Below are 23,946 nucleotides of genomic sequence, written 5' to 3' on the forward strand. Positions count from 1 at the left end.
CATAATTTCCATGTAGTATCCATCTCAACCAAGCAAAGAAAAAATGGGCTATCAAACAAATGTTTGAAAATAATGAAAATGTATTTTTATGAGGAATTTTGTTGCTTACAAAGGGTGGATGAGAAAAACAAGATTGAATTTGTCAGAAAAGCAAATGTAGTCAGTTCACAGTCTTTGCTGTGTAGTAACTTGGCAGAATGCTATCATAAATGAATTTAGTGACTTTAAGGTGAACATTTATAAAGGGTCTGAGCCAGTTGGGTGTTTTCTTTGTATTTCTTCAAATCAGCTCAGAACAAATATTCAGAGTAACACAGGAGCACCTCCTATCATATTAACAAATATGGAACAATGGGTAATAGAGTTTATTCTGTGATCTCTCTAACCCAAATAAGGTTTGCAAAACATATTGTGGATATTGTGGTGGGCTGAATAATTCAGAGATGTAAGACTATCACTCTTAATTCTCTTGTAACAACAACAAAGACTCCCTTAGTTAATATTTTGTACTGAGTTAAATAATTGTATTCATTTTATTGACTAATAATAATATAAAAATACAGCTTAAAGCAAGCTGTTATGCAGATCTAATCACTGTGAGCTCAAGTAGTCTGTGTGGCATAATAGCTGCAGATCACCACCAAAGAATAGCAGCATAGGTGATGTGACCTGTATAGGGGAAAAATTTAAAACAGTCTGGTGTCTTCTTCTTTTTCTTGCATTTCCCCTCTAAAATATCAAATTGGACCATGGGAAACTCTTCTGTGGACAAGCCTTTGGTGACTTGGTGGTGAGGTTTATAGAACAAACTAAATGTTAATCAAGTTATGTGATGATTCTCCTCCACATTGATTTTAGCCGCCTTTAGCTTAACTGCCAGATTAGTATCTAATTGCTGTTTCTTCCTTAAATCTAGATTCAGGAGAACTTCCTTCATTAAAGGATATTGAAGACAGCTTAGCAAAAACAATTGCACTTTGCCAAAGGAATTCACACAAGTTAAATCAACAGCAGCGAGAGGTAAGAAGCCTAGGAAGGAAGTCCTCTTGTTTGTGTTTCCATTAAGCCCATCTTCTGTTACGGTATGGTAAATGTGAGGCTGCTGCCAAAAGCATGTGTCTAGTTTATACACTCTCTCTCTCTCTCTCTCTCTCTCTCACACACACACACACACACACACACACACACACATGTGCGCGGGGAATCATTTTGTGTCGTGATATTGTAAGGTGCCAAGTTTCCCTGGCCTCCCCTCCCATTGGCAGCCAATGATGAGGGAACACAGAACATCATGACTGAAGAGAAGTGGTACTAGTCACTATAGAGGGGGAAAGAGGCTACTTGCACAGCAACTGTTTTCAGCAACAACCATATATTTACCATAACATCTAATTGGTCATGGAGGGGAAACCAGTGGTCCCCCAAATGCTGCTCAAACTCCTATCAGCCCCTGCCACCATGGCTAATGGTCAGGGATGAAGGGAGTTGCAGTCTAACAACCACTGGAAGGCCACAGATTTCCCCATCTCTGATCTAGGTGTATCCTGTATGAAGCCCAGATAACACTAATTAATACTTCAGTGAGATTGGAGGTCAAACAGGACCAGTCTATTACATTTTGCTTTGTCATGCAAAGGGCAAGATGGTGGCCCCTACCTATTCCACATACAGTAGCTGACTTCACTGAGAGCTGAATCTTTTCTCACAACACTAACAATGGAATAACATCCTCCACAACACTTGAGGCATTAAGTTAGCTTAGGCCCCAGGACAGGCTGTGTGGCATGTATAACTTTGTCCTCCAATAGTGGGCAATGATTGGGAGGAATAGGAGCAACAACCATGGGGCTGCAAGTGCTGCCCCCCCCCCAGCATCTGCCTCCTGATGCAGTTGCCTTACTCTGCCTAATGGTAGTGTTGGCACTCAGGCCAAACTGTTGCCCGTTTCAGATGTATGAACTGGCATTCATGGGATTCCATTTTTTTCTTTTCTAGGCACTGTGGTTTCCACTCTTAGAAGCAATTATGTCCCCCCAAAAGTTGTCTAGTCCTACTGTGCTGTGCTACTACTCTGATTGTAAGTACCAAATATCCATCACAATATGTATTTCAAATGTTGGTATTTGAAGCCAAATAATTGAGAGTGAGAATATGAGTAGCTTTTTTACTGAGTTGTAAGTTAGTCGGTTTATATTGTATTTTCCGCATACGTTTGTGCTCAAAGCTGCTCACAAAAAGTCTAAATGCAATAATAATAAAATAATCATAAAGCATAATAAAAAATATAATATTGCTACACGGAACACCCAACAATTCAATAGACAGTTCATTTAAAATATATATAAATGTGAGCATAAAACTTACCAGTAAGCCAGTAAAAAAATCCTGTATTTTCAAAAGTAGCCCCAAAGCTGATTGCACTAATGCCTAGCAACCCGTCCCCCCAAAAAACTTTTATACTGAGTTGTGGCACCGACACTTTGGAATTTTCACCCCTTAAATATTAGACATGCGCAATCTCTGTTATCTTTGAACACCTTCCTCTTTCAGCAAGCCTTTTAAGTAAACATCATATTCCAGTCTGCGTCTGTGCTGGAATTGCTTTTTAAGATGCTTTCAAAGTCATTTTTAAAGATGTTATGTTTTAATGTTTTAAAGTCTTTTGTTTTTAAGATGTTTTAAACCGCTTTTAGTATTTTTCCTTGCTACCCTGGGCTCCTTCTTGGAGAAAGGGTGGGATATAAGTTTAATAAATAAATAAATGAAATAGTTGCACAAGGCCAGAAAGTTCCCTCACAGTTTTTCTGGCAGAAGCTCTGCTGTGAAGACTCGTAGGACTGGAGGGTGGGGCAAAGCTGGCAGATACATCCATCCCTGGTGGTGTATCTCTTCCAGTGCACAGCTGTTATGTCACGAAGGCATTTGTGTATCAGCTGCCATGTCACGAAGGCATTTGTGTATCAGCTGCCATTGCTGTACTCGGAAACTGATGATATCGCATGGAATATCTTTCCCTGTTTTTCATTCCTATAGTAAAATCGTGAATTTGAACATAGAATGATGTGTGGGGCATCACATGGGAAACATTTTTCAGCATTAAAGTTTCAGAAGCTCTATTTTCCTTTGCTTTCAAACATAGATGCTGAATCACCCTTCTTTCTATGGAGGTAATTTTAACACTGGGAGGTTTCTGAGACATACCTCTGAATTAGAGGGTTTTTGGTTAAGAGTGCAGAAATTCATCACAAATAAAATAATTCCAGTAGAGAATTATTTATTTATTTTATTTATTTATTATTTGATTTATATCCTGCCCTTCCTCCCAGCAGGAGCCCAGGGCAGCAAACAAAAGCACTAAAAACACTTTGAAAATGGACTGCCTTCAAGTCGATTCCTACTTATGGCGACCCTATGAATAAGGTTTTCATGATAAGCGGTATTCAGAGGTGGTTTACCATTGCCTTCCTCTGAGGTTGAGAGGCAGTGACTGGCCCAGGGTCACCCAGTGAGCTTCTTGGCTGTGTGGGGATTCGAACCCTGGTCTCCCAGGTCATAGTCCAACACTCTAACCACTACGCCACACTGGCTCTCTTTAAAACTTTAAAACATCATAAAAACAGACATTAAAATATATTAAACAACTTTAAGACATTTTTTAAAAGCTTTGAAGACATTTTTTTTAAAAAGGTTAAAAACATTGTTTTTTAAAAAAGGTTTAAAAGCATATTAAAAAGCAATTCCAACACAGAAGCAGACAGAATTGTCTCAGTTAACCATCCACACGCACAGAGAAACCACTTCTATTAGATGTTTGACTAAAAAAATTAACTGGAATAGCATTTGTTCACTTTGGTTATGATTCTGATGTATTTGTTCCAGTTTTGAAGAACTTGACTATGCAAGTGCTAAACAACATGGCAGCATTCATTGCCCTGCCACTGATCTTGCAGAAAATTCTACAGGTGAGCTGTAGAGAAAAGATAATGTGCTAATTCAATGTACTTTAACTGAACTGCCTTGTATATGAAACTACATATATGTGGTATTACTCAGTCACCTTATATGCATTGTTAATATACATAAATTCATCTTATTTCATTGTTTTGTATACTATATTTTGTGATTTTTTTCTTTTGGAAAATCAATAAATATATATATAAATAAACATAACCCATATAAATATGTTCTGTTTGCATTTTATAAACTGTAAGAACCAATTCATTTGTTAGCTCTTAATCCAACCAAGCCTAGCTTTAAATGGCTTTCTCTTCCCCATATTTAGTTTTGCGAAAGCCATGTTTTTTTGCTATCCTTTTACTGGAAAGCGTTTTACTAAGTCAGTGCTCCCTGCTGGGGATACACCTTAAAAAACAGTTTCTTGGTCAGATTATGTGCCTTACTCATCGCCTGCCTTAAAACAGAACCTTACTGGTATGTATCAAAGAATGGTCTTTAGACCTATCTTGTATTTGGCACATGATAGCATTGAGGTGTAGTACAGTTTCTCTGTGTATGATTTACAAAAGGAAATCTCATGTCTAGATTGATAATGTTTTTGTCAAGTTGCTGTCTTCCATTCATCCTGTACTTTTGAGAGATATTACTTGGGGGGACACTGCATTTATTTCATTTAAATTATAATTGTTTTTCTCCCCACCCTAATCATGGTTACCAATTTGTTTTCTGTTTCTAAAGGGAAAGTGTAAATGTATAAACTGTTCTCTTCTGCTCTCCCAACCATGGTTTCTAGTTCAATGATTTTTAATTTTAGTTTTATTTTGGACTTCAAACACTACTTTCTATACTAAAGTGTCTAGCTTTCGATTGTAATTTGCAGAGTAGATAACATGCCTTCTACAGCATAGGTGTAGAAGAAAAGCCTGAAGAATCTGACTGAACAAGCTTTTTGTTAGTTTCAGTTACAGGGTGTGCATGTGGATAAAAGTCCCTGGTATCAATCAGTTACAGGAGAATGATCTCATTAGTTACTGGTTCAGACCACCTAATAAATCTGCTTAATTATTGTGTCCATTTTTCTTTGTAGAATATTTCTTTGAACTTATATTTGTTTTAATGCTTGAGACAGCATGTGTCACACTGCATATGTGCAGCACAATTGGTTGGGGCCTCACTTTCTGTTGGTACTGTCAGATGCTGATGGAAATAATTACTTCTGGTGCTTGCGGAATACATCAGATCCATTTAGCAAATGTTGGACTGACACAGCATATCGTCTATATAAGCATTCCCCAACCAGCGCCTTTCAGATAATTTGGACTACAACTTCCAACAGCCCCAGCTAAGATGACTGATGTTTAGGAATAATGGAAGTTATAGTCCAACAACCTCTGGAGGGTGCCAGGTTGGGGAAGGCTGAGCTACATGTTCTGAAATGAATATAATTTTGTGTGCAGGGAACGCATGTGTTACAGGTAGAAGATCTGTTTATCTTATGCAAACAAACAGCATTCCAACAAACGGAACTAATAAACTTACAGTTTGCTTAAAAATATGTTTTATAATATCCCGTTTTTTAGGAAAGACAAGAACCCTTTTTAGTTCTTGCTTTTAACAGGCGTAATTCAAATGCTGTAGCAATATTACAGTGCTGTTTTCTGCAGACACACCTGGGCTACGATTTCTTGTTGCATTGACTTTATATTTACACAACTGAAACAAGATTAATTTTAGATTTGAACTCTAAATCTGTCTTATCAGAGGATTTAGTAACGTTAATTCAAAAGGAAAATGAGATAAATATTTTGGGCAATGTGAAAGGAATTCTGGAGATATTAAGAGAACTATTACCCCATTAAGTGGGTAAACAGATGAAAGGTAAAACATTAAATCTTTCACAAAGCCATAATCCCTCATGAATGTTCTAAAATCAGATATATTCTGGTTCCTCACTGTGTGTCACGTTCCAGAAGCAAGAAAATTTAAGATTCTTTATTTCCATGTGGCTGTGGGAAAGTCAAAGTTGCACATGAGGACATTTAAGCACAGAATACCATTTAATGTGATAATTAGCATTCTATATGTGCTGGAAATGAACTTTGGGCAAATCTTGGGGAATAAGCAGTATAAAAGCTGAAATTCATATTGCATATATTTCAGTTCCAATGTATCTTCTCTTGGTAGCCCGAGCATATTTGCCACTGGTCTATAATTGTTCACGTCTTTAGGGGGCATGCTGGGTTTCTTCAGGAGCAGGGCAAGGGTCAAGGATACAAGTGGACAGATGGACATAATGATATTAGAAGGTCCTGCTGTGTCAGGCCAACACCCCATCTAGTCCAGCTTCCTGTTCTCACAGTGGCCAACCATATACCTGTGGGAAGGCCACAAGCAGTATCTCAGCACAACGTCTCCTCCTGGGGTTTCCAGCAGCTGGTATTCAGAAGCATACTGCCTCTGATTGTGGATGTAGCCATATAACTTGTCCTATCCTGAAGCATCAACAAGTTAAAGTAATCCAATAAAAATGGACCAGACGGTGCTTTGCATGCCTCCACTAATGATACTGCATTAACTGTGGAGTCCAAGTCATGATGGATGTGAATGATTTTATGCACACATATTGCAGGATCTTTCCAAGGGTCCCACCAGATCTCCCCCGAGATCAAACTGCAGAAAGCTTCAATTCACTCAAAAGCCACCTTGATGACACTGAGAGGATGTAGTGATGATGGGGGGAAATGGCTGCTTAGCTCTGTCACAGAGTTGGCTAAAAAATGAGCTCTAACATGTTCAATTGAAGTTTTCAGTAGTCTTCCTCTAGCTGCGTTCCAGTCATCTTCCTGTTTCACTTCAAGACCAAGCAGGAGATCAGCCAGACAGGGTTTTTAAAAGAAATTCAAGCTCATTAATTCCTGGTGAACTGTAACAGATTTTTAAAAACTAGCAAAGTTAATTCTCCATTGAGAAGAAATCTGCTTCCTCAAGTTCTGCCTTGGCCTCCTGTCAGACTTTGGCCAACTTCTGGGAATTATTATGTCTCACACACACACAATCTGATGTCTTCAGCTGTTTGCCAGATAGTACCAGATGCAGCACATAGGAACCCCCAGTTCAACTGAAAGTCTTCATTTCTGGAGTGGTGATTAATGACATCAGAACAAAAACCTATTTTTGGAATCTTCAAGAATAGAATTAGAGGTGGATGCTTACATTTTGGTTTTAGGAGCATCTATCAGCCTAAATAAATAGAAATGTAAATTAGTTAAGTGAATCATCAAAAGGCATGAGATCTGCATTGGCCCGTAAAGGGCCTTGTGTATTCAACTGAGGACAAAGTGTTACCCTTGCAGCTTTCCAAGGAACCTGGATAAGTTAAACACAAAAGTGGGGCAACTGAACAGATAAAGATGGGATTATCCAAGTGAAGTTTGATCCTGGTGATATTCTGTGAAATGGTGAATAATTTTGGAGAGGTGAGGAACGGAATGATCACATGCTGCTGTCAGTGCTCAGGTGGAGCTGGAAACTGAGTTATTTCCTTCTTACGGGGTCCACCTGCTTCTTCTTTATGTATCCATTCTCTCTCATATATATACATGAACTACTAAAACAATATCAGCTCTGCCATGTTTTGATTTTAAATTAATCTGATTGTGTCAGTGAAATATCAGGTACTGAAATTAAATTTGTGTCACCAACAGGCCTTTAGGTGAATTGCCTTTTTTTAAAGTACATCACTCACTCAGTAGCCCAGGGATGGAGACACTCAGATCGAGGGGCCCAATGCAGCCCTCCAAGCCTCAGTATGTAGTCCTTGGGACTCTTCCAAGTCACACCTCCTCGCCAGCCATGCTTTGCACCTTCAAGTGTTTTTGCCTGGCTGAAACATAATGCTGCTTGATTGCCTAGCAGGACGATAGAAAAGAGTGTGTGAGGGTATGTGCAGAGATTTGCCCTCTGTACAAAAGCAAGATTTGCATTTGTTGTTCTGTCCAGTTTGCCTCTAGCCCTGCCAGAGGGGAATGGTAGAGCATCTGCCTTGCACGCAGAAGCGCTCAGGTTCAATCCCTAACATCTCCAGGTTGGGCTGGGAATGTCCCCTGCCTAAAACCCTGGAGAGTCACTGTCTGCAGTATTGACCTAGAAGGACTAATGGTCTGACTTAAGAACATAGGAATCTGCCTTATACTATGTTTCCACCAATAGCGCATGGCCCCAGAAGGTTGCACACATGGGGAATGTGACCCTCAGGCTGCGTGATCGTTCTATCAGCCTGGATTAATATGAGATGGTTGGAGCAAAGCTGCCTTCATCTCCACCACCGCCACTCTACCCCTTAGTAGTCTTCTGTTTTCTTTCTGTCGAGTCTTTGGCTTCCTTGACATGCGCACACTATTGAAATGTGCCTCAGAAAAGAGTAACTGGCTCTCTGACAGATAAAAATAGCTTGCTGTATGTCAAGGATCATATACATGCTGTGCTAAGGGTCCAGACTTCCCGGTTATTCTCCATAATTTATATGGTGTCTCAGTGTGGTGTATTTTTTATGCTGCTGCTTTTAAATTATATATGCTAGAATAAAAAATACTTACAGAAAACAGAATGTGACCCCAAGAGACACCACTGTCTTTGTGTGGATGTATCATTGGTATATGCTACTACCTCCTTATAGCCAAAAGCTTAGGTTGAAGGCTAAAAAAAAAGGTAGAGCTGAGAACTGGTTTGTTGCGTTTGGCAAATAGGAACATACATGGCATAATGTAGATCAGCCTTGTCCAACCTTTGGGCCACAGATGTTGCTGGACTGCAGTTCCCATAATTCCTGACCATTGGCCATGCTGGCTGGGGCTGATGGGAGTTGCAGTCTAGCAACATCTGGGAACCCAAAGGTTGGACAAGGCTGATGTAGAGGCTTTCCAAATAAGCATGTGGGTAACTTAAAGCCATTTTGGAATTTTGTAGCTGCATTTGTAGCTCATGATCATTTATGTTCCTTTTAGTCACCCCTGTTCAGAGCCTGTCTAGACAGCAGCGTCTGCTACATATAGCTTAGCACTGTAGCGCTATATTGTAGGTGTGGGAAGATAAGCAAGAAAGAGTGTTTTATGCAACAGTTGGTACTTTGTACTACCACTTTTAATTTTTATCACTCCATCCCTGAATTGCTACAGGCTGTAGCATAGGCTCCTTTAGATCATTAATTATAAGGAATGACTGCCATGTATGTGAGTTTTCTGGATTAGTCCATTCACTTATTCTGTTACTAGATAGAGCTAATTTCCTTCCTAAAGCATGTATAGAAGAGAATATCTATCTCAATCTCTGAAAGATAACTAGCCTTTTAATGGGCTCTAATTGCTCTCACAGTTGAAGAAAAAAAAGTCATTTCTGAATATTTGATTTCCATTCTTTGGTTCTTACAACACTTTTTTCTGTTATATTAAAAAGCTCAAGTGTCAACTTTACATTTAAATCAGTGCCTTCCCCCTCCCCTGAATGTGCCAATAAAATAATAATAAAGGTGAGCTTCCTTCCTTCCTTCCTTCCTTCCTTCCTTCCTTCCTTCCTTCCTTCCTTCCTTCCTTCCTTCCTTCCTTTCTTTCGAGCTTTTCGAATATATTTCAATGACATCCCTGGGTATGTGTTTTTCTACAATAGCTGCAAATTTCAAAAATGAAAGCAGAGGGCTATAAAAAATCTTAGATAAGATTACTATAAAATAATAAATTATAAAAATCCTGCTTCTCCTGAGGCTGTATGCTGTCCTGCTTTAATTAGATCTCATGCATGACTAAACCAAAAATTGTTTAGAAAAGAATTCTTACAGAATCAGGGAATTCAGCAGGGAATTTCTGTTCTCCATTGTAGCAGTTGCATGGAAGTACAGGAAAACCCTCTAAAGAATTAGGGCAGGTTCCCTTAGAAGCAATGAATTAACAAAACCGTGAAAGGTAAAAGGTTACCTGCATATCCAAAGCATAGCGGCTTATACCACTCTTCACATGGTCCTCTGAATCTGTAGTGAGTGAATTTGTAGTGATCTCAATATGTGAATTTTACATCAGTAACATTTCTATGACTAAACACTGGATTATATTTAGAAGATACAAATCTAATTGTTTCTCATGCACTACCAGTGTGGTTAGATCAGAGGTTGTATTTTTTTTTAATCAGAGGAGTTAATTATCAATCAAATACTTCCCCCTCTGTTTTTCCCCCTATGTGTCTGTAGCATTTTCTCAATTTGTTTTAGTTAATGTAGATTAACATCCGCTTGTAATAATTTTCACAGGATCCAGTCTATGGAAGAGGGAAACTGGGAGAAATCCAAGGTCTTGTTCTGGGCATGCTAGACAGCTTTAACTATGAGCAAGTAAGTAGAATGGGCTTTTTCTTTCTACATAGGTAAATTGATATTGCCTGAAAATTGAAAAGCCTTTTGTCCATCTGGCTGTTACTTAGAAGCAGTCAGAAACTCTAAAGGAAAAGAAATTGACTGGCATTGTCCTCATCCCTTTTGTTTTAATTAATCAAACCATTAATCACCTCGAAAGTGTGTGTGATGAAAGCATGTACTAACAAGCAAATGCCTGTTGTCTTGGACATAACAATATCTGTAGGTTATCAGTCCTCCTATGAAGCTGCCTTGTATTAACTCAGGCCATTGGTCTACCTAGCCTTGCACTGTCTGCTGAATGGCAGCCACTATCCAAGGGCTCAAGAGGTCTCTCCCACATTTCTTTGTTTTTAATCTACCTGAAGGCCTTTGCAGACTACTAATGTATAGTGCCACAGCTGTGCAGTTCTTGCTGAGCAACTGATTTGCGGATGGCAGGACTGTTCCTTTGGACATCATCATGCCGTCTTGAGAAGCAGATTCAGGAGGAGTTGGATTTTGTTTTTATGTAGTCTGAGTATTTTAGGATATGTTTATCCTTTTTTTTTTAGTTTAGTAAGTTGCTTTGAGTTTTCAGTTTTGAAAAAAAGCAACTAATAATAATCCACAGCATGAGTGTGTTTGTGTAATTTGATTTGGTGCTAGATGCCAAGGTAGTGGTAGCGGTGAGGAGTACATCTTGCCACTTTTGGCTGATAAGCTAGCTTCAGATCTTTCTGTTTGATCAGGATCTCGCTACCAATTTCCCTGCTTTTGTAATCTCATAGTTCAATCTGCACATTAAGTAGGGAGCTGCATTTTGAAATTTTATCTGATGCAGAATTCTGTAGTTGGTTCTCTAATGTATGTATTATTTATTACAGTAGGGCCCCACTCACACGGCAGATTAGGTTCCAAACCCGTGCTGGAAAGCGGATCAGCTGTAGCGTGGGGGTCTGGAACCTAACCCACTGATCACGTCGGAGGAGGAGATCAGCTGTAGAACACTACAGCTGATCTTTTCCTCCTCTGGCGCAATCAGCTCGAGCGCGGGAGTCTGATCGCACCAGAAGAGGAGATCAGCTGTAGCTCTCTACAGCTGATCTTCCCCTCCTCCAGCTAGATCAGCTGGAGAGCAGGGAGCTCCAGCCCCCCCTCCAGCTGACCACCCCGCTGGCGCCGTATTAGCGGAAAGCCAAAAAGTGGGGTGCCGAGAAGCGGGGCCCTACTGTACATTTCTATCGAGCCCCTTCCTTCCTGAAGGGTGTCCAGGGTAGCTAACCGTAAAAAATCAAATGAACACATATCCAATATAAATAAAATGATAGCTATAAAAGATCAAGTCTCTGCTTACTGAAGGCATTCATTTGTGCCATGACATGGGGAGGGCATAAAAGACAAAAAGAGAGACATGTGTGTCTCTCATGCTGCCCCCGCCCCCTCACACTCAGGCTGGCTGTACATCTTCCAGGCTGCCTGACTATGCTGCAGATCAAGGCCTGCCCCATGAGCCAGTCGCAGGGGGAATCTTTCTTTCTCTGGTCCACATCTAGGGCATAAAAGAGAAAGCTGTCATCAACGTCCTGTAATGTTTAGTTAGCACTTGCTTTGGATAGAGGTTAGGGTGGATCCTAAAAATATGTATCTTGGGGAGGCTCAGATTTTATAATTTACTGTTGCAATTTTATACTTGGCAAAGAAGGCGTTGGATCAGATCCCTAACAGAGGTGGGCACCTCACTCCCTGGAAAGTAGTCCCCTTAAGGGGTCTTGGGCATGCCTCTTGGCCCCAGGCCAGCTGACTTGTCTGTCCCATACCCAGGCTACAGGTTAGGCCTACAGTTTCAGCTTGCCACTTCAATCAGCGTTGTCCCAAGAAGCAGGATGGGGCAGTTGCATTAGCTAGCCATAGGGCTGCCCAATGGCTAGAACCTTGTCCTGCCAACCTGCAGGAGCTGTAACCAAAAAGGTTGGGACTTTTTGACTTCATCTCAGCCTATGTGCTGTTGTATCTTGCAGAAACCTCACCCCTGCTTTACGCTGCTACACAATCTGTAGGGCATATATTACATAAATATTGATTTAACTGGCATTGCACTGGCTTCCATAACTTCCAGTTCAAAGTGCTGGTGATTAGCTTTAGAGCCTTAAACAACCTGAGCTCTGCATATCTTAGCATTCACATGTACCTCTGTTTCTTGTTATATCAGCTGTCAAGGCAATGTTCTGTCCCCTCATTTACAGAAGCAAAATCTGTTGAGACACAAGACGAGCACTTTCTCTGTTATGAGGCCATGCTGAGGAATTCTCTGCCCAGGAAAATCCAGCAGGCTACTTCTGCGTACTGTTTTCTATGGAAAAGTGGAAAATATCTTTGAGAGCTTTCCCCCACTGATGTATAGATTTCTGTTGTTGGTTTTAGGAGTGGTTTTCTTTAATTTTTTTTTTACATTTTTTTCTTGACACTTGATTTGTATTGTTTAAAGTTGTGTTGAATGCTTAGTACTAAGAAAGATCAATGCACAAGTTATTAAAGGGTGTATTATTTCATACCACTACTGTGTCCAAGCCATGATTTTAACCACGTATATGAGAACACTAACAACCCATATATTGCCTGGAAGAGCATGTGTGTATGTCAATATACACCTCTGTGTTTACCAGCAGGGTTGTTGGTGCCTGGCAGTATGCACTGATGCAAGAGGATATGTAAGTCAGCTATAGCATGGTTGACAAGTTTCCCTCAGACAGCACAAAAAACACATCTTAGACATGATAAGTGCATTATGAAATTGAACAGAGTTTACCCAGATGACCTGTTTAAAGATTACTGCATTTCAACTTTAGGATAGCCCTGAAAGTCCCACTTCAAAGGTAACAGCATAATACTGTGTCCAGGCCACATGGACTGGATGGATAGGGAAGAATAGATCTGCTAGGGGCTGTGAGAAATTATAGCTGTTCTGCTGTCTCTCCAGTCTTTCCCCTTTTCTCCTCTCTCTGTCTCTCTCTCTGTCTCTTTCTCAGATGAATATATTGTTTACTGGTAGCTCCTATCAGACTTTAGCCTTTTGATCCCTGGGTGTATTCTCTATAGAAGAATCTGGGAGTCATTTTTGAGTCCAGAATAGAAAGAAGAAAAGGATATTGCTCACTTTCCTTGCAGTCATGTTTTCCCCTTGGGAGCTTTAGCTTTAGCAGGGCACAGAATAATGGGGTCAAGTTACAGGAAGTCAGATTTCGGCCAGACATCAGGAAAAACTTCCTTACTGTTAGAGCAGTACAACAATGGAACCAGTTATCTAGAGAGGTGGTGGGTTCTCCAACACTGAAGGCATTTAAGAGGCCGCTGGACAGCCACCTGTCAGGTATGCTTTAACATGGATTCCTTCATTGAGCAGGGGGTTGAACTCAAAGGCCTTAGAGGCCCCTTCCAACTCTACTATTTTATGACTCTACTCCAGTCCTCAAAGTAGAAGGCAGTTCTTAATAGTGATTTCCAGGGTTGATGCACAACCCCATCCTTGCCACTTGCCCTAAAGCAGGAGAAGACCCACGAAAAGAAATGGCACTAACTCATCAACAGAGGTCATCCCTCTGGCTATAGGCAGTGTAATGAATATATTCAATTCACTAACAGGGAATTTGCTTTCATGGGAGAAGATACTCCCATTTTAATCCCATAATCGGGAATCTTTGCTGCTGTATCTTATTCTTGTGTTGCTCTGGCAGGTATTTAGGAATTTCTTCTAGTGACATTAGTACTAAACTGGAAGTGTGAGAAAGTTACCAACAAGGAGGCTGGGTGGGAGTGGCACCATCAGTGCTGTTTCTGCACTGCAGTTGCTGTGTGTGTGTGTGTGTGTGTGTGTGTGTGTGTGTGTGTGTGTGTGTGTGTGTGTGTGTGTGTGTGTGTGTGTGTGTGTGTGTGTGTGTGTGTGTGTGTGTGTGTGTGTGTGTGTGTGTGTGTGTGTGTGTGTGTGTGTGTGTGTGTGTGTGTGTGTGTGTGTGTGTGTGTGTGTGTGTGTGTGTGTGTGTGTGTGTGTGTGTGTGTGTGGGCAACCCCAGTACAAGGATGCATGTTATAAACAACTATCACACAAACATATGCTAGTTTGGGGGAGGGGGCTTTTAGCTTTGAAAGGCTGCATGGTAAGTGTAATCAAGAGGCTCATCGTCAGTATTCTGGCTGGTAAATACCCAAGCTTCCACCCCCGTAGTGTGTGTCTTGCCAGCAATGTAAGAAGCCATTGATTTCCATTCTGAACCACGTTCGTTGCATGCAGCATTGTTTCCAATTCACTGCAGTTTGGCTTCTGACAAAAACTACGTTGTTCGGCTCGCTGTCTGCTGTGACTAAATTTTATGTAATTAATTCTGTTACCCTGTTATTCCATACCACTCATTTCAGTGCAAAGGAAACAAACTATAGGCATGGATGGGAAGGCATCCATTTTGTATCATTTGCAGACTGAAAACAGCTAATACCTATCTGATTTGCTGGATTGATTTCCATTCCGAATAAGCAAACATTGGCGATTTCTGCTCTCATTTCCATTTCTGTTGGAACATCGCTAGTTTTGCCTCTCTTTGTCTCCCTCCACTTCTTCACCCATCTCTCTTATTTCATGCTTTGGCAGTATTATTATTATTATTATTATTTATTAAACTTTTATACCGCCCAACTAGCAATAGCTCTCTGGGCGGTGAACACAAAAAATACAATAAAATTACACAGTAATACAACAAAGCATATAAAAACTACAAAGTCTAAAATCAGATTACAACACATTTAAAATTAAGTTAACTTAAATTAAAATGCCTCTGAGAAGAGGAAGGTTTTAACTTGACGCCGAAAAGATAATAATGTCGGCGCCAATCGCACCTCCTTGGGGAGACTATTCCACAGTTCGGGGGCCACCAAATATCTTTGAGAGCTCTCACATAGTAGACTAATGGGTGGGCAGGCCTCCCCTCCAACAAATACCTTAAAGAATGTGTGAGCTAGGTAGTCCATACCCTCCCTGATTACACCAGCTGAAAAGGCATGAGCTGGAATTCCAGATGGTGCAGCATAAGTTGTTGCTCTCTCTCTTTCCCTTGAAGGAATGCATGAGGTAACGCATGAGTTCAGTCTCTCTTGCTCATCACTTTTCCTGTTCTCTCTCCAATGTGGTGGTTTGTGGGAAGGCTTTGCTGCTACAAGCACAAGTTAAAATTGTGCATTTTGCCAAACAGAAGTTGCAAAATAGAAGGGGAATGAAGAAAAAAATGTATTAAAGTACTACCATGTCAAAATAGGCAACCCATACATTAGCATAAAAGAAGGTAGACTGTGATGTAGTGTAATATTCAATGTTAGTCCTACTCAGAGTAAACCCAGTGAAATTAATGTCTGTTCACTGTAATGGGTCTACTCTGAGTATGTCTTGAATACAATCATAATGTTTATGCAGACCTAGATACCCTTTATTAATTATTGGCAAAATAAAGCACATGGAATTGTATTCAGTGTAGTGCTAAGGTGGACTTTACAGCAATGAAATATAGTCCCCTCATGCACCCCCCTAAATCTGTTCTGGGTGTTCCCTCAATCCTATGGAGCAGATTTAGGAATGGCACAGAGTGAAGGGAGGGGACAGCTCTGTTGCACAAGTGGAAATCCTTCAGTTGAATACCATCCATAATACTTATAAATTAGGATTGAGCCAAATCAGAGGGAGTGTTTTGCATAGGTTTTCTTCTCTTAGGAAGAGTGATTCTCTGCCTTACCCCCAACCCTACCCAATAACCACACTATTTTCTGGCATATTTTTTTTCATAAGGCTTGAAATTTGGTAAAAGTGTTTTATTTATTAAATTTATTTCCTCCCTTTCCTCCCAGTAGGAGCCCAGGTTTGCAGGACAGGAATGCAGTCCCCCTAAATAGTTTCCACAGCCCCTGTTCCTCCATCTCTCTTGGGATCAATCAGCTCCTGCTTCTGCACCATTTTTTTCTGGCTTTCTCTGTTTTGTGTAGCAGTCAGATTTCAAAGTGAGTTTCTGTTCTGGCTTCAGTGGTGTTAGGGGTGAGGGGATCAAGATGGTGGTAAATGCATCCCTCGAAGAGGGAGTAATGCCATCACCGCTCAAGGAGGCAGTAATAAAACCAATCTTAAAGAAGCCCTCCTTGGATCCCCAAGATCTGAACAACTTTCGCCCAGTCTCAAATTTGCCATTCTTAGGCGATTGAGCGGGTGGTGGCAAAACAGTTGCAAGCGCGCTTGGAGGAAGCGGATTATCTGGATCCATTTCAGTCGGGCTTCAGGCCTGGACATGGGACTGAAACAGCCCTGGTCGCCCTGGTAGATGATATGAGGAGGGCGTGGGATAGGGGCGAATGCACCTTCCTTGTCCTCCTTGATCTCTCAGCGGCTTTCGATACCGTTGACCACGTTATCCTCTTGGACCGCCTGGAGAGGTTAGGTATGGGGGGCACTGTATTGCAGTGGTTCCATTCCTTCCTCTCTGGTAGGTACCAAAGAGTGGCATTGGAGGATGAGGTTTCGGATCCTTGGCCTCTCACTTGTGGGGTGCCACAGGGTTCCATCCTTTCCCCGATGCTGTTTAACATCTATATAAAGCCGCTGGGGGCAATCATCAGGAGATTTGGGCTGCAATGTCATCAGTATGCAGATGACACGCAGCTCTATCTCTCATTTAAATCTGCACCGAGGTTGGCTGTAGAAACCTTGTCCAAGTGCCTGGAGTCGGTGAGTGGCTGGATGGGAAGGAATAAACTGAAGCTGAACCCTGACAAAACCGAGGTACTGTTTGTGGGAGACAAGGGAAGGCTGGGGGATGTGGACCTGGTGCTCAACGGGGTACGATTGCCCCTGAAAGACCAGGTCCGCAGCCTGGGGGTCATTCTTGACTCCCAGCTGACCATGGAAGCTCAAGTCTCGGCTGTGAGCTGGGCGGCGCTATATCAACTCCATCTGATACGGAGGCTGCGCCCCTACCTTCCCAACCATCTGCTCCCACCGGTAGTACATGCCCTGGTCACCTCTCGCCTAGATTACTGTAATGCGCTCTACGTGGGGTTACCCTTGAAAACGGTCCGGAAGCTGCAACTGGTACAGAATGCGGCAGCTCGTCTGATTAAAGGCAGCTGCCGGCAAGATCACATCACTCCAGTGCTGAAGGAGTTGCACTGGCTACCGGTTGTTTACCGGACCCAATTCAAGGTGTTGGTTTTGACCTTTAAAACCCTATACGGTTTTAGCCCAGTCTATCTGAAGGAGCGCCTCCAGCATCGTCAGGGATGCCGCTCAACAAGATCAGCCTCAGAAGACCTTCTCTCGATCCCACTGGTTAAAACAGCTAGACTGGTGAGGACTAGAGAGAGGGCTTTTTCAATAGTGGCCCCCACCCTGTGGAACTCTCTCCCAAATGATCTCTGCCATGCCCCTTCTATGATGAGCTTCCGCCGGGCCTTGAAGACCTGGCTCTTCAGGCAGGCTTTTGGGGTGGGTTAGGTTTTTATTGTTATGGTTTTAAATGTTAACGTTTTAATGTATTGTTTTTATCTTGTACGTCACCCAGAGTGGCTGGACATCCAGCCAGATGGGCGACTAATACATTTAATATTATTATTATTATCCCATACCCAGATCTGGCTGTATGATGACATCACCATTCTTGGAGGAGAGTGAGATTCTTGTAGAACCTGATCAGTTGCTACTTTTGTTCCTTTTTTTGTTTTCAAAGAGGTTTGTTCTGGATTCGCAGCCAAAGCGGCTACCAATCAGGGCTGTGAACGGCAGCGAAAAAGGCAGGCTTTGAAAGGACTTGTGGTAAACATTTCAGGGGCACCAAAAGCCCCTTTCTTGAGCCAAAATTGTTTCCCCCTAAATGTTCACCACAGTCCTACTCCAAGTTTTCCTTGATTTGGTTTAGTGTGTTGTTAATTAACATGCCATGCAAAGGCATTTTGGGTTACTTGTTGGTCAGGTTGGTTAATCTACAAATATGAATTTGCACTTTGCATGTATTTATACTATTTATGCATTTTATAAATGCAATTGGGACCTACACAGACAGTCCCTGTTCAGTGTTTCAGTCAGTCAGATGTCTTTCACATAAACCAAATTGTCTCCAAAACTTGATTGTTGAGGGCGGGGGATGCCCGCATGAGAGGAGGAGGAAGAAGGTGGGAGCAGAGTGCATGTCTGCACCTGATTGCCAAACCATAGTTTTGTGATCAGGGAATTTCATCTATGCAACAGGCTAGAGTGATTGCAAGGATGAAGGTGCAATAATCCCATGTATGCTGCTTGAACTTCTGGTGGGTGTAGGAAAGGCAGTATACGAATGTCACAGATAAATATTTGTATCCTTCCCAAAATGATAGCCCAGTACTGATAATCGGACACAGTACTGTAATTGGAGACCATCTAATAGAATGATATGTTGCACATGATGCCTCTGCTTATGCAAACAACATATCATTTAAACAATTTTTTTTGTTAAGAGTATCACTTTGATGGGTCATGATTAATCTTGCACTCTACTATAATTGCCAAGGCCTTCTCAGTAGTGTAAGAATAGCCTGCTCTTCTCTTCGCTTTACAGATATGCATAGCTGGTGTAGCTTAGTGGCTAAAAATTTGTGAGCTGGGAAGTTGAGCTCAAATCTTCTCCTCAACCCTAACCTCTTGAGGCAGCCTTAAAACAAACTGCTGTTCTCTTAGCCTCAGTGCTCTCTGCCTCCACCCCACCACTTGCAATGTAGTGATAACATTGGCCTACCTTTTTTAGGGCTCTTAAGGATTACTGATATAATATGAGAATCACATTTTGAAATATTCTAAGAAATGCTATATAAACAGCAATGCTAAACATTGCATATGTGTGTTCATTAGCATTCTTTTTTAAAACCTGATTTTGTTGCTTTATTTATTTGCTTTAGTTACTTACATAATTTATATCTTGCATTTACATATGGTTGTTATCATTATTAAAATTATTATTTATAATATAATAAAGGTAACATGCAGACTGATACAGCAAATTAAAACAATAAACTAAAATAGCTTATTTTTTATGCTGCTATGATTGTCAAGATTGCCTTCATCACAAATCTGATACTATAGAGCAGGAGTGCTAACCTGTGGCCCTCCAGATTGCTCCTGGACTCCAGCTCCCTTCGTCACTGACAACTCGCCATGCTGGCTGGGGCTGATGTGAGCTGAGCAACATCTGGAGGGTCACAGGTTACCCAGCTCTCCTGTGTCACACTCTTCTTGCCAGTTTCATATATGTATCTGCAGATTTAATGGGAATATTTTCTGCTGCTTCTAAACCATTAATGATGTAACACCATGGACCCAAGACAAACATCTATGGAAGCTGATACTTTCTCTTAGCTTCACATGGCTAGGATAGCACTTCCATACACAGATATAACGTATATACAGTACATACAATGTAATAAATAAGAATACATAAGGAAATATAATTTGCTGAAACATTTAAGCATACGCGTCCATGATTCACTAATTACAGATTGTAAACATTTTTAAATTGATTTAATGAATTCTGTTTTGAAGACCTGGCCTTTATAAACCTTATAACTTTGTAAGAGCAGCATCAAAATATTTTATACCAATTCAGTTTTAATATAGAATTGCAGATTTCCAACTTTATTTTATGAATGTATATATTCAGATGTACTCTGCAAGACATGTAAGCTTAACCTTTTCAAGATTAGCCTATGTTTTCTTAATTGATTCTGTCTCCATATAAACCAGCCTGGACCATGTGGTCTTCATCAGAGGGCCTTCTCCATGTATCCCACACCCAAAGGTGTGGAGGTAGCTGCACAAGACTGGGCCTTTTTGGGGGTGGTTGTCCATCTGTGGAATGCTCTCCTCAGGGAGATGCACCTGGCACCATCTTTGTCCATCTTTAGGCACCAGGCTAAGATCTTCTTGTTCACTCAAGCCTTTGGTTAATTAAGTTGCCTCCTATTATGGTGCTTTTTTTTAGTGTGGGTGGGTAGGACTTGACTTTAATAATACGTTGCCAAATGAACATTTATGTATTTTGTATTGTCCATTGTTTTAATTTTTTCTGGCTTTAAATCGCTTTTATGTGTTTGATTTTATCTTTGAATTTTTTTATTGTATAAAGCAACTGATAAATGTTATAAATAATGGCAATAATACTAGGCTTTGATGATAACTTAGCAATTTGCTCCTGTTTAGGGAAGTAATTATTTAGTACACTCAAATTAAATACTTTTTTATGAGACAGAAACAAAAATATAATATTGGTTGTAAAAAAAAAAGAGAAATTAGGGAGTAATTCATACCCAAGATCTGCTGTGATGAACAGAGTTTGGAATAGGTGGAGACCCAGCTTTGTCTGGGATCAGCCAGCTGAATCCCCTCAAACTGGCTCAGCTGAACATACTTTGGCATAATTCCTCCATACCAGCTCAGCTGGGGCCAGGATAAGTCCCCAAAAAGGGACATTCCAGGGGTGTGATGGGTGCAGAATGAGGCAGGGGAGACATACCCCTACTCCAGATGCCATTCAGCTCAGTGATGTGACCTAACAACCCAGTGGAAGTTGCACTGGCAAAAAGGGTGGTGTAAATCAAACTCTATTTTAAACACTGGTTTAAAATACGCTTGACTGTCAGGCTCGGGCCAACTCAACTGGCAACAGCCCTGCTCCTGAATGGAGTTTGGAATAGGGGTCATTTACCCTGGCATAATTTACCCCAGCATAAATTACACTGGCCTCCTATATTTTGGATTGCTCTGTGTGTAGGAAGGAAAAAGTAAGCTATTGTCACAATTATATATGACTGCTCTTAAATACAAACAAATCTAAAAATATGATATTTAATGGCATAGACATACACAGGTGATAATCTCTCAAGTATAGCAGTTTTAATTTACAAAAGGATCTTGTTTTCTGTTGCAACTAACTAGAGAGCAAATGTTATAAAATGGCCATGCAGTGGTATTTGGCAGTGTAGATTATGTATAATATATGGGGAAATAAATGCTGGGTCTGTCAGTAAGATACCATATAGTGTGTATGTAAAAGTGTCATTTCTGCTCTCAGTTAATCATGATCAGAGAGTTTGCCACATGCAGAATTTATGAAACATGGCTAACAAATTAACTGATGTCTTTATTGTGTCCTCCTTTTACTTGACCAGACTCTTTTGGAGACAACAACTAGCCTACTCAACCATGACCTCCACTGGTCTTTACGTAATTTAAAAGCTTCTGTGACTAGAGGGCTCAACCCCAAACAAGATTACTGCTGCATTTGTCTGCAGCAGTACAAGAGAAGACAAGAGACTGCTGACCAAATCATAGTCTTCAGGTAACTAGAGAAAAGCTTGGGACAGTGAGAGGTTGTGGCAAAAAGGACTTGAAGGTTTCTGAGGAGGATTCAGATTTGTTTATTGACTGTATGAATTATGAAGAATTTCCATTCAGCAGAGATCCTTTATAATACTAATTGAAAGCTTCCTGTTTGACTTAATAAGGGGCAGTTAAGGGGCAATTCAGCACTAATCCACTAATTTTCATGCTGACAAGGGAAGCAATACAATTGGCTGAATCTGCAAAGAGGAAGTTTTAAATATTTCTAAAGTGTCATTAATTATTATTAAATGTTGCAAATAATTGAATGTTAGCTACATTGTATATGTAGCTTTTTAAATAACAACTGGTTAATAATGGATATGGTTTAGCAGGACTAGTCTTATTGTTATTATGTCCAACTAAAGAACCAGATGCGCAGAATAACTTTCATGAGCTCAACAGAGCTATATCCATCCTTTGCTCCCTCTGGGCTCCTGCACACTGCCCTCAGATATGCTTTGGAGGGTTTTTTCTGTCTATGGATTAACTTCTAAACTCTGGCAGACAGAGAGAGATTTGCATACCTCAAGTTAAGATGTGTAGATTTTTTTTTGTCTTGCTGTACTGTGAAGAAGCCTAATTTATTGAGTTCTATATGCCTTCAGGGCTTGTATGACTTTTAGTCAATATATATGAACTCCCTCAGAGTTTTATAGGTAATTTAACCTAATTTCTCTTTAGGAGAATTTTTGGCAATTACACCACTAGCATAACTAGGGTCTTGCAGATGTGATCTGGGCATGGTATGTGATTGTGGCAGAGAATAAACGGACAAAAGGAAGGGATAGCTGTTTTTGTCTGGCACTGAATGAGAGGATCACAGCCCCATCCTCTTTAGTTATTTCACTATCATACAGCACAGTCCTATGCACGTTTACTCAATAGTATGTTCCACTGTTTTTAATGTGTGTTCCTCTCTAGTAAATGTGATTAAGGATTGCAGCCTTAATGTCTTTTAAAACATGTTTGTTTCCCTTGATAGTAGAGTGACATTTGGTTTACTGGAGCCTATTTAGAATTAATTTTACAAAATAAATGTGCTCTGGTGTGTGGCATATTTAGTTATATATGCATGCAATTAAATTTGTTTTTTGTAACAGCTGTGGCCACTTGTACCACTCTGTCTGTCTGCGGAGTAAAGAGTGTGGCACTGAAACAAAGGGACAGATGAGATGGACATGTTTTAAATGCAATGCAAGTAACAAAGGTGGAAAACTAAGTGGGACTTCCTCAGAAATGAAGAAGGGAACTCCAGTATCTCTGGCTCAGGTAAGACTTGCAAAGGTGAACCTTTCCTAGAAGGTTGAAGTTGTTCCAGTTCTGTTGGCACTTAGGAGCATTGGGAGCACCTCTATAAAATAACAAGCTGTGGGAAAACCAGAACAACAGTAAACCAATATTCAGTTCATGGTCAAATGCATCTCTAATGAGCCTAGGTCAAGAAGTTGCTCTAGCAAGAATTGGGCTTGGGATCCATAGTCTCCAGTATCTGGCAAAAAAGGAGGTTCTCTGTGTTCCCTCACTGTTCAAAGTATATTTCTTTAGTGTTCACACTTCAACACTCACCAAACTTTTATGTGAACCTACTAGTCACCTAATCTGAACCATGTAGGTCTAGCTTCACATTTGGATGAAGGCATTAATTTCAATGTTTTCTTCCTTTATGTAAAAACAATGTGCTGGCCGATCTCTCTTTAAGGTCTTGGGAGTTAATAGGACCTGGTTGCTGAAAGCTGTATGCTTGGACTGAATAGAAATTTAAGGATGGCTTCTGCTTGGAATATAATCTAGTGGAGTGCATGGTGCAATGTGGCCAGGATGCTGCTTTGGCATAAAATCACTGCCTATCTACTTTTTAATATATTTGCCTTGCTTTGAAAGTAAAACAGCTTGCTACATAACTCTGTTTAATGCATACTCTTGTTAAAAAGACCCACCACCCTCTTCCTCTCTACCCAGCTAGCTAGGGATAAGGGATAGATCCCTCTTACTAGAGGTCTGACCTGATCAGTTGTAGAAGACTTGTGAAATTAGATTGGAGTCCACAGGAGTCTGCTTCAGTTCTAGATGGCTCTCCCTTCTCCCGTCCCCCACCCAGGGCAGAAAAAGGGGAAGCAATGGAAGTGGCTTCGACAGAGCTTTCTTTCCACCTGAGAAGTGCACAAAGGATCAAGGCCGTTTT

At 40.8% G+C, this 23,946-nt stretch overlaps 1 protein-coding gene across 2 annotated transcripts in view; it reads left to right on the forward strand.

The window, feature by feature from the left end:
* VPS8 (VPS8 subunit of CORVET complex) overlaps nucleotides 1–23,946 on the forward strand; it is a 154,033-nt gene that overhangs the window by 104,439 nt on the left and 25,648 nt on the right. The window contains exons 39-44 of one of the 2 annotated variants that reach the window (XM_061636517.1): nucleotides 917–1,020; nucleotides 1,996–2,077; nucleotides 3,880–3,962; nucleotides 10,253–10,333; nucleotides 21,551–21,720; nucleotides 22,865–23,033. In XM_061636517.1, the coding sequence (XP_061492501.1) occupies nucleotides 917–1,020; nucleotides 1,996–2,077; nucleotides 3,880–3,962; nucleotides 10,253–10,333; nucleotides 21,551–21,720; nucleotides 22,865–23,033 (689 nt within the window). Of the gene's footprint in view, nucleotides 1–916; nucleotides 1,021–1,995; nucleotides 2,078–3,879; nucleotides 3,963–10,252; nucleotides 10,334–12,579; nucleotides 12,852–21,550; nucleotides 21,721–22,864; nucleotides 23,034–23,946 lie in introns of those variants that run through there. The other variant, XM_061636518.1, reaches the window with a different exon arrangement.

Source organism: Rhineura floridana, chromosome 7 (assembly GCF_030035675.1).
Source record: "Rhineura floridana isolate rRhiFlo1 chromosome 7, rRhiFlo1.hap2, whole genome shotgun sequence".
NCBI lineage: Eukaryota > Metazoa > Chordata > Lepidosauria > Squamata > Rhineuridae > Rhineura > Rhineura floridana.